This window comes from Manacus vitellinus, unplaced genomic scaffold (genome assembly GCF_001715985.3).
Source record: "Manacus vitellinus isolate BGI_N305 unplaced genomic scaffold, ASM171598v3 scaffold_132_pilon, whole genome shotgun sequence".
NCBI lineage: Eukaryota > Metazoa > Chordata > Aves > Passeriformes > Pipridae > Manacus > Manacus vitellinus.
Window position 1 is genome coordinate 342,803 of NW_021938965.1, and position 11,401 is coordinate 354,203.

Below are 11,401 nucleotides of genomic sequence, written 5' to 3' on the forward strand. Positions count from 1 at the left end.
ACTACAGTCGGTTACCATGCCAAACATCACACATTTCCATTGTGAGGGTCAGTTTCCATGACAACTAGCATACTTTCCCGTTGCTGCGGTCAGTTACCATGGCAACCAGTATACTGCCCACTGATAAAGTTGGTTACTATGGCAACCATCATACATTCTTATTACTTCGGTCGGTTACCATGGCAACCATCATACATTCCCATTACCACAGTCAGTTACCATGGCAGCCATTATACATTCCTGTTGCTACTGTTGCTTACCATGGCAACCATCATACATTCCTATTGCTATGCTCAGTTACCATGGCAACCATCATACATTCCCATCACTATGGTTTGTTACCATGACAACCATCATACATTTCCACTGCTACGGTATGTTACCATGACAACCATCATACATTTCCACTGCTACGGTCTGTTACCATGGCAACCAGCATACATTCCCATTGCTACAGTCAGTAACCATGGCAACCATCAAACACTCCCATCACTTCAGTTGGTTTCCATGGCAACCACCCAACAGTTGTGTTGCTGTGAAGGGGCAAACAGAGCTCTGCAACTCCAGAGGACACAGCACGGAACAGGGAAAACTCTTGCCAGTGATTTCTCTTGACCTCAGTGAACTTCCACAGATCAATCAAGAGCAGCCCCCAAAGCCATGTCCAGTGCCAAAAGGCCCTTGAGGGGCTGGAGCATGTCCAGAGAAGGGAACGGAGCTGGGGAAGGCTCTGGAAAACATGTCTGCTGAGGGACGGCTGAGGGAACTGGGCTGGTTGAGTCTGGAGAAGGGGAGGCTCAGGGGGGACCTCATTGCTCTCTGCAATGACCTGAAAGGAGGTTTTAGTGGGGTGGGGGTCGGTCTCTTCTGCAAAGCCTTTAGTGACAGGAAGAGAGGAAATGGCCTTAAATTGCATCAGGTGAGGTTCATATTAGATATTCAAAAACCCTTTTTCCACTGAGAGAGTGCTCAGGCATTGGAACAAGTAGCCCAGGGAGGTGGTGAAGTCTCTGGAAGCATTCAGGTGGCATCTGGATGTGACACTTTGGGATGGGGTTTAGGGGTGATTCTGGTGGTGCTGGGTTGACAGTTGGACTCGAAGATCTGGAAGGTCTCTTCCAACCTTGATGATTCTGTGATTCTCTGACCTGTCATCCCTGTTTGCAGGTTTGTGCTCTAACAAGACCCTGGGGATGTTTTCTCTGTGGGGTCCAGAGGTTTCCATCTGGTCCCTCTGCTTGGAAAGCCTTCCAAATCCATTCTGGTGAGGGGAGGTGGTGATGCAGCAACAGCAGACTCCTCGTGGGATGCCTGGACACCCCTGGGGAGGCAGAGCTGGGGCCACTCATTCTGTGCCCTATCCTGGTTGGGTGCTGGGGGGACTGCCCTGAGGAGAGACAAATGAGGCTTCTCCCGGGGAAAGCCTCAGCCAGAGCTCAACTTCCCAAACAAGGCTGGGGCTGGGGGTGTGCCGAGGGGGAAGTTGTCCTGCAGGCAGCAGGACAGGACAAGCAGGACTCAGTCTGCTCAGGACACGGTGCATCTGAAGGACACCATGGGTTTGGGCCCATTGTTGCTGCTTTATTAAATCACAGCCACCTCCAACTGGCTCAGTGGGAACAGAAGAGCAGCGCTCGAAGTTTGAATCGTGGTTTTTGCTGAAGATTTGAAGGCATCAGGATTCCAGTTTTCCTGCCTGTATAAAAGACAGAGTTTCTTTTTTGTGATAACATCTACGACTGGAAAGATCCCCAGGCAGCAACCATGGATGATGTCATAGGGATGATGTCACAGGAGAGGTGTGATATCACAAGAGAGATGTGATGTCCTAGGGGGGCTGTGATGTCACAGGAGAGCTGTGATGAGACAAGAGACATGTGATGTCACAGAGGAAGATGTAATGTCACAGAAGAGGATGTGATGTCACAGGAGAGCTGTGATGTCATAGGAGAGCTGTGATGTCATAGGATAGCTATGATGTCACAGAGCAGGATGTGATGTCATAGGAGACATGCAATGTCACAGAGAAGGATGTGATGTCACAAAAGAGACTGCGATGTCACAGAAGAGGATGTGATGTCACAGAGGAGGATGTGATGTCACAGGGGAGCTATGATATCATAGGAGATATGAGATGTCACAGAGGAGGATATGATGTCACAGAGGAGGATGTGATGTCATAGGAGACATGCGATGTCACAGAGGATGATGCAATGTCACAGAATAGGATATGATGTCACAGGAGAGAATGTGATGTCATAGGATACATGTGATGTCACAGAGGAGGATGTGATGTCACAGAGGTGGATGTGATGTCACAGGAAGGATGTGTTGTCACAGAGGATGAGATGTCATAGGAGACATGCGATGTCACAGAGGAGGATGTGATGTCACAGGAGAGCTGTAATGTCATAGGAGAGCTATGATGTCACAGAGGAGAATGTGATGTGATAGGAGACGTAATGTCACAGAGAAGGATGTGATGTCACAGAGCAGGATGTGATGTCACAGAGCAGGATGTGATGTCATAGGAGACATGCGAAGTCACAGAAGAGGATGTGATGTCACAGGAATGATGTGATGTCACAGGGGAGCTGTGATGTCAAAGAGGAGGATGTGATGTCATAGGAGACCTGTGATGTCACAGAGGAGGCTGTGATGTCACAGGGTAGCTGTGATGTCACAGAGGAGGATGTGATGTCACAGGAAGGATGCCATGTCACAGAGGAAGATGTGATGTCACAGGAGAAGGATGTGATGTCACAGGAAGCATGTGATTTCACAGGAAGGATGTGATGTCACAGGGGAGCTGCGATGGCACAGAGAAGAATGTGATGTCATCAGGAGGATGTGGTGTCACAGAGAAGGATGTGATGTCACAGGGAGAATGTGATGTCACAGGGAACTGTGACGTCACGGGAGAGGTGTGATATAATGTTATAGATGAGATGCAATGTCACAGAGGAGGATGCAATGTCACATGAGAGCTGTGATGTCACAGAGGAGGATGTGATGTCACAGAGGAGGATGTGATGTCACAGAAGAGGATGTGATGTCATATGATAGATGTGACTCAGGGAGGAGCCGAGGTTGGGGAGGGCAAAACCGGCCCCAGATTGGATCGGGAATGGGGACCCCCCCTGCATTCCCCTGTGTCAACCTGCTCTGGGGGCTTTGGGAGGGCACCTCCCCCTCAGTGGGCATCCAGCTCACCCTAAAGGTGCCAGGACCACCCCACAGACCCCCAAGGACCCCCTAAATCCATCCAGAGCCCACCCCTCACCCCCTCAATCCCCTTTTCTGAGGGACCTTTAGGGGCACTGGTGGCTGAGCTGGGCAGCAAAGTTCATACCTGTCTACAGCCTGAGTCACTGAAATGATGATTTTTAAGCACAGAAAGGAGAAGCTTGAGGCAGTTTGTTGAAGGCAGAAGGACTGATTTCTCATGTATTTTAATTACTTCTGAAATGCTTCAAAGCCTGGTTTTCAGGGTTTTATTTAATTTGGCAAGTTCTTGGGGTTTTCTTGGGCTTTTCTTTGTGTGGGGGGTGGGTGGGTTGGTTGTTTTTACAGTTACTTGTTTCATATACTTGGTGCTTTTCCCAGGAGAACACTGATTTGTGTAGAGACAAAATCACTGGAGAATATCTTAATCTGGGGATAAAAATACTCCCCTGGGAAGGATGCAGGATGAGTTGGTATTATTTATTTAAGAGTTTCAGGCCCACAACGAGCAGTTTCAGCCAAATTTTCTAAGTGACTGAGGAACCCTTTTCTCCAAATGTGCTCCCCTGAGGCAGTTTCAAATCCCCAGTTGTGATTCAGTTTTCTGGAATGATTCTAAATTAATTAAATGCTTTTTTTGGCCATCATCTAGGCAACTGCTGCCACGGATAACATCGATTGTAAGAAGGCAGAAGAGAGGGACATGAAAGGGCCACCTGTGAGCAAAAGGTATTTTTCATTTTCAGGAGTCTCTGAATTTTTGTTACTAGTTTTCTGTTTCTGTGGAAGAGTTCAGTGTCCTCCCTCCTGGGAGGGATGGGAACAAATGATTAAACGTGGAAAATGTTCCGTTCCAACACTGCAAACTGCAATTTGTCCAGATGGTCTAAAGATGTCCAGATTATCGAAATCCTTCCATATTTTTGTTTTCAGGGAGAGAAAAATATTTGATGAAGAAATCCAGCAAAGGCAAAAGTACAAGGCCAAGCCTGCGGAGAGCTGAGGGGTGGCACCGGTGGCCCCAGAATTACATAGGGAAAATAAGAAACACAGGAATTTTGGGGTGGGATTGAGCCATTTTCAGTGGGATTGATCCACTTTGAGGTGACAGGTTGAACCCTCTTGACTTTTGGGATGCAGAGCTGGGAGAGACTGGAATGTTAATGGTCCATGGCTCCAACACTCTCCAGTTGCAGAAGCAGTGGGGGCTTTGCTGCCCAAGGGCAATGGAACCGCCCGGGGCAGAGGGGGGAACACCCACCCCTGGAGGGGACAGGCTGGGCTTGGAGCCAGAGAGGGGAAGTGCTATTTTTGTGTTTTTATATCACTATAGACAGGAGCCAAAACTGCCCCAAACCTACTTTACATGGAGACAGAATTGTTCTAAACTAAACCCTACATATATAGATAGATATAAATATAGACATAGATATAGATAAACTAGCTCTAATCTGCCCCAAGGGATCAGTTCACAAGACCCTGAGTCACCCTCACTGTCAGGGGGGTTGGGACAGGGGCTGGACACAGGGAAGCTTCTGGCAGCTGCTCACAGAACCCACCCCTGGAGCCCCCAGAAACCAAAACATGGCCATCTAAACCCCAATACACTGCCCAGCATGGACCACCTGGACCGTGGGTCACCAGGTCTGTGCCCAACGTGGGTCCCTGTGGATCATCCAATGGGGGTCCTCCGATGGCTGATGGAGTTGGAGCAGCAGCCAAAGCTCTTCCCGCAGTCGGGGAACTCGAAGGGCTTCTCTTACTGTGGGTCCCCTGGTGTGAGGTTGTGGTGCTTTGAAACTCCCAAAATCTAATTTTTAAGTTCAAGCCCCCCTCCCACAGTTTGCTCCTGTGAGAGGGTTTAGTGATGGTATGGACTTGATATCTTTTTCACCCCATGTGGAGACTTTTCAGACAAAACACAACCATTTGTTATTGGGGGAAGGGGAAAATATTTACAAAGGTTTATTACACCCACATATATATTTACATTAAATTAAATTTCTCCTCTTCTTCAATAAAAGTCCAAGAAGAAAAGAGTCTTTTTATCACTTCTCAGGCCATAGTTCCTTCATTTCAGGTTTTGTGGCACCGGTTAGTGTCCTCCATTTTTCCCAAGGGCAGCAGATTTAAATATAGCAGTTAGGATTTTTGTTCTTACTTTGTGGAAATTTCAACCCTGAGCCCGAGCCTTCGGGGAATTTCCTTGTAGATCTTCACTCCTCTTGGGTTAGAACATTGAAGGCAGCTTTCAGTTCAGTCTTACCAAAGCTCTTCTGCTCTGTCTCAGCTCAGTAGCAGAATAGAAGCAGCAGCAGCAGCAGCAGAGGGCACGGCCACCTCCTCCGCATTCCCTCCTGGCTCAGCTCTCAGGACAACTCCGGGTTTTCAGCTCCTTTCTCCCTCTCTCCAGCTGCTGCTGCATTTCGGGGCTCCCTAAGGGTTTGGAAGTCCACCCCTCCTCTTCACGGAGTCTCTGGGGTTTGGGAAAGTAATACAGTCTTACCCCAAACCAGCTCTGTTGAGTTTTCCTCTGGTTTGTTGCAGCTCTCCCTGCAGCTCTCCCTCCTGCAGGAACATCTCTGCGTCTCTCAACCGGCTTCACGTTATCTCGTTGCTCCTGGCTGCCTTTTGGCTTTCAGCCACTGTTGTCTCTGTTCAGGAATGCTCTGCTGCCGCTTTCAGTGTCTGCTGCTGCTGCTGACAGTAAGGAAACTTTTCCAGCCCTTGATTACAGGACCCGGTCCAGCACTGACACTATACCGGGTGTCCCGTGACCTCAACTGGGGGCTGGGCCCTTGGCCCCCAGAGGGGCTCACTGGCCCCCAGAGGGGCTCACTGGCCCCCAGAGGGGCTCACTGGCCCCCTGCCTCCTCGTGGCTCAGATCATGGCTACCCTCCTTCTACACTACCTTCACCACCTTCTCTTCCGTTTCTGTGGGTGTGTAATTCCCGTAGGGCGCACGTGGACTATTGATTGGTCCAGTATTATCAGTGGGGCAAACCATTACTGCCTCAGAGAAAAGGTTTTTCAAACCACCACAGCTGCTCGCTAACACAGCATAGGCTAAAGCTGTAACTTGCCCCTCAGTCCTTAGAAATTGCTCTGTTTCAGTCAGCAGCTGCCACAATGTAGAATAGCGAGCTGCTTCGTCATATCTTTTTGTGATTTTTTCCCCTAACTGTTCCTTTATAGCGTCCCAAATGGACACCTCAAAGGCAGCTTTAGCTGTGGGGATTAGTAACCCTTTAAGGGCTTTTTCGTCATAATTAGAATCTCTCTCAGAGAGAATTAAATAAAGGAGCGTTTGCACTGCCTCTTCTTTTGAAAGAGCAGACCCTGTTCTCCTTTCTTCAGCCGACTCACCTGACCAGGGCAGGATTTCTCTTGTACTGCTGCAGCTTTTTTCTCGCAGCACCGGGGGACACGCCACCTCCGACGGCTGCTTCTCCCAACTCCTCCTGTTCGCCTCACGTCCCTCGGAACTCGGCGAAGAAGAAGTCCCTGCTACGGGCACCAGATATCGATGAGGAGGTACAGAGACAGAGCAACACGACCAATGTGATCAAAGCAATGTCCGATTTATTATTTAAAGCAGTTAACTTTTATACAGTTTAGTTTGCTCAGGGTACATGCTCACAACAAGGTGATTGGACAGCTCAGTCTGTGCACGTGTCTCATGCTCTCAGTTTATTGGATCTGAGGCTCTGTCCATGCGACCTGAAATCATCCTTGGCATGAAAAGTTCTTTTTAATTAATATGCTTTTAGGGGTGTTCCTAAATCTGCAGGTGTTTCATTATCTCCAGTTTCTCAAGGCTTTCTTACTATAAACATATTACGTTCTCAAACCTTATAATTAGACACACAGCTAACAAGTATAAATATCACATATTTTCACACAGTCTATAAGTATAAACAATACAGCTTGTCACTTCCATGGCAAGAAAGGCATACAGAGTGCAGGAAAAATTGTTCAGAGAAATCTCTCTGTTCTGGCGACACACATATGTCAAAATGAGCAGATACATTTATTGCACATTAGCTCATTAACTATTAGTAATTATTAGTGCTACTGTTATTGCTGAAAGAGCAAAAATTCAAGACTGCAGCTGGCTTTAAGTTATTGCATTCTTTAACAAGCTCTGCCTTCAAATCAAAGCATACCTAGTGATGGTCAGACAGATGTCTCTGCACTCCCAAAATGTTCAGACAATTTTTAGCTCGAATCCTCTCTCCCCTCACCCATAACACAAGAACTGCAGAAACTACAACACCTATTTTGTATGTCCTTATGCTCACATGTGCATATGCAGGTCACAATATACAGTCAAATCACAATTGCTATGGATATTATTAATGTGTCAAACTCTGGGGTTTATTAATTGAGACAGGGAAGCAGATATGTTTCTGAATGTTAGTTCTTCCTCTGTGTCCACACAATCCCACACACCTCAAGCCCTGCACTCACAGAATATATTGGCACTGATAGGGCTTCCCTTACCGGTGGGTCCGTTGGTGTGAGGTCAAGGTAGAGCTCTGGGCAAAGCTCTTCCCACACTCCCCACACTTGTAGGGCCTCTCCCCGGTGTGGATGCGCCGGTGCCTGACGAGAGTAGAGTTCTGGTTGAAGCCCTTCCCACAGTCGGTGCAGCGGAAGAGCCTCTCATCCGTGTGTGTCTGCTCATGCGTGTAGAGATGGGAGCTGGTCATAAACCTCTTCCCACATTCCAAGCACTTGTAGGGCCGTTCCCCGGTGTGGAGGCGCTGGTGGGAGCGGAGGGTGGAGCTCTGCCTGAAGCTCTTCCCACATTCCCCACACTTGTAGGGCTGTTCCCCAGTGTGAATGTGCTGGTGGGTGCGGAGGTTGGAGCTGTCACTGAAGCTCTTCCCACATTCCTCACACGTATAGGGCCGTTCTCCAGTGTGGATGCGCTGGTGGCTGAGGAGATCAGAGTTGTCTCTGAAGCTCTTCCCACATTCCCTACACATGTAGGGCCGTTTCCCTGTGTGGAGCTGCTGGTGCCGGATCAGGTGGAAGCTGTTCCTGAAACTCTTCCCACATTCCAAGCACCTGAAGGGCTTCTTTCTAGTGAGATGTTGCCTTGGGACCAGGACCTTGGAGTTCCTGCTCAAGCTCCTGCCACCTTCCCGGCACAGGCTGGCTCTTTCCTCCTCAGAGCACCCTGGGCTGGCTTTGGAGCCCCTCCTGCGGGGGGATCTCCGGCCCTTTTCCTCCCCGCTGCCTTCCTGCGCCGGGGAGCCCTTCAAAACGGCCTCTCCCACCAGGGTCTCACGGGGGGATTTGTCCTCCGCGCTCTCCGTCCTCAGCTCGGGGCCTGGGGCAGGAAGCAAGAAGGACAGGCAGGGGATTTGCCTCCGGCCCACAGGGAAGGCCAAGGACATCCCCCCAACTCCGGCCCCGGCAGGACGGCGGCGCCAGCGGGGTTGTCCTGCAGCCGGGGCCATGCTGGGCTGACAGAGCCAGCACAACACCCACCCAAAGGGACACTGACTTCCTCCTCACCTGCCTGGGGGGCCCAAGGCATCTTCCTCTTCCTCGCAGCCTCCTCCTCCATCCGACCAAGCTTTGGGAAGGACAAATCCTGATGGGGGGAAAACAAGGGCTGAGCGCGTTGGCTTGGGGGTTCCTCCTGCCCAAGTCCATCTCTAGAACTCACCGGGCATCCTGGGTCCATAAAAACCTCCAAAACACCAAGATTCAGCCCAGAAAAACCCAAACCACCCAGATTCAGCAAAAAACCCTTCAGAAACAGCAGGAAGACCCCTGCCCCCCAAAAAAGTTGAGATTCAGCTAAAAAATGCTCAAAAATATGAAGATTAGACCAAAAAAAATCTTCCAAAAACAAACTGGGGCGAGGCGACACCCTGGGAAACCAGGGCTTTGCTCCCACAGCTCTGCAGGGGCTTCCCACAGGCTCTCAGCCTCCTTTGGGCATTCCCTACTCCGGTGTGGGCTCCTCCCAGGCTGCAGGGGGGTCTCTGCTCCATCCTGGACTCATCCACAGGTCACAGGCCCTTCAGCTCAGGGTCACCCAGAGCTCCAGCCGGTTCCGTGGAGCAGCGATCCCCTGGGCCCTGCCAGTGTGGGCACCTCGCCAGGGCTGTTCCTCGAGGTTCTCTGGCCCCCTGCCAGTCTGGGGTTGTTTCTCCAAACCACCAGACCACATTTGCCAAACGCCCTGGGTGCTCAATGGAGGATCACTGGGTCATCCTGGGGGTCAGTGGGAGGTTACTGGGACACACTGGGTGGTCACTGAGGGGGTTACTGGGCCATACTGAGGGTCACTGGGAGGTCACTGGGCTATACTGGGGGCACTGGGATCCCCTTCATCAGTTCTGCTCCCCCTGGACTTTTGGGGGCACTCCCAGGACCCCTCCCCTGGGGGCTTTAGGGGACACCCGGGCCCCCCTTCTTCTGGGGTCTCTGTGTGCTGAGTTTTGGGCGTCTCTGGGGTTCGAGGGGGGAATTGGGATCCGCTTTCCCGGGGGTTGGTTTGCTGGGCTGGCAGAGGTGCTGTGGTGGGATGGGAAATGGCATCATAGGAGTTTTAGTTGGCCGTGGCCAGACAGGACTGACACGGAGACCCCCCAAAATCCAGGCAAAACCCCTGAAACCCCCTCAGAAATCCACCTCTGGACCCATCAAAACCTCCTCAAAAACACCCCAAATCGCCTCAGAGACCTCATCTCCCCCCCAGGACCCCCTAAACCCTCTCAGTGACCTGCAAAACCCACCTGGGACCCCCAAGCCCCTTCAGAGACCTCAAAAACCCCCTCAGGGACCCTCAAAACCCTCTGGGACTCCGTAAATCCCCCTAGAAACCCACAAAACTGTTTCAAAGACACCCCCCCCCAAAGCCCTCAGGACCTCCCAATTCCATCGGAGACTCCAAAACTCCCTCGGGGATTCCCAAACCCCTTCAGGGACCTTTAACCTCTCCCCTAAGTCCCTTCGCGACACCAAAGCTCCTCAGAGCCCCCCAAAACCTCCTCAGGGACTTCTAAAAGCCCCTAAGGGACCACAAAACCACAGAAGAGCTTTCTGTAAAGGAAGGGATCAGAGAATCTGAGAAGGAGGAGACCAAGGAAAAACTGAAGCAAAGCAATAAAATCATCCTGGCCCTTGCAGTTTTTCCTTCACCTTTTTCTCACTTTTCCTTTTTTTAGGGTTCTTTTTTTGGTTGGGTGGGTTTGAATTTTTTTTTCCGAGGGACTTTCTCAGCAATCGAATCACCCTTCCCGGTTCTTGGGAGGCCTCCGGGCCCCGCGGCCCCCGAGAGGGTCCTACGAACCTCCGAACCCCCCGCGCTAAACCCTCCCGAGCCCTCCAGCCTTTCCCCCCCAGCCGCCCGCCTCCCCGCCAGACCCCCGAGGGGATTCCCCAGACCGCTCTCCCGCACCCCCCGCCCGCCACTTCAGAGCTCACCGGACCGACCGCCGCCATCACCGATTCCCGGCAGCCAACGCGGCAGGGCCGGGGGCGGGGCTGCGGGGGCGTGGCCGCGCGCTGATTGGCTGCGGCGGCGTTCTCTGAGCGCGGTGCGCGCGCAGCCGGGACTCGGTGATGGCGGCGGGGCCTGCGGTTCGCTCTGAGCGCTGTGAGTCCCCCGGGGGGCTCGGGAGGGTTTAGCGGGGGGGTGCGGGGATAACCGAGGAGGTTTTGAGGGTCCCTGAGGGAGTTCGGTGTCCTGAGGGGACTCAGGAGGTGGTGGAAGGTTCCTGAAGGGGTTTGGGGGTCTCTGAGGGGGTTTTGGTTTCTGAGGAGATTTGGGGGTGCCAGGTGGGGTTGGGGGTTCTCTGAGGAGGTTTGGGGGTCCTGGCTGGATCTTTTATGCAGTTTTGGGGTCTCTAGGGGGTTTACGGGGTCTTAGACGGTTTAGAGGGTCTCTGAAGGGGATTGGGGGATCCCTAAAGGAGACTGGGGGGTCCCAGGTGGGTTTTGCGGGTCACTGAGAGGGTTTAGGGGGTGCTGGGGAGGGATCAGGTCTCTGAGGGCATTTGAGGGGACCTTGAGAAGGTTTTGATGTGTCGAGGGGGGGATTTCAGGGAGTTTGAGAGCATTTTGGGGGTCCCCTAAAGCCCAGCAGTGGGTCCAGGGGGTCCCCCAGCCCCAAAAAGAAGGGGTCCTAGGGATGGCCCCCAAAATCCGGGG

At 51.7% G+C, this 11,401-nt stretch overlaps 1 protein-coding gene across 1 annotated transcript; it reads right to left on the reverse strand.

Annotated features, from left to right (window-relative positions):
- Positions 1-6,645: 6,645 nt before the first annotated feature.
- On the reverse strand, positions 6,646-10,693 carry LOC112841398 (zinc finger protein 239-like). Its single transcript, XM_029957983.1, has 3 exons — positions 10,676-10,693; positions 7,730-8,541; positions 6,646-6,733 (listed from the first exon to the last, which is right to left on the reverse strand). Exons 1-3 carry the CDS (start codon positions 10,691-10,693, stop codon positions 6,697-6,699), a joined length of 867 nt encoding a protein of 288 aa, XP_029813843.1. The 3' UTR covers positions 6,646-6,696.
- Between the last annotated feature and the right edge of the window lie 708 nt (positions 10,694-11,401).

Coding starts and splice junctions, on each gene's coding strand:
- LOC112841398 (XM_029957983.1), bottom strand. Junction 6,734..7,729: donor TCACACCAACGGACCCACCG/GTAAGGGAAGCC, acceptor TGGTGCCCGTAG/CAGGGACTTCTTCTTCGCCG.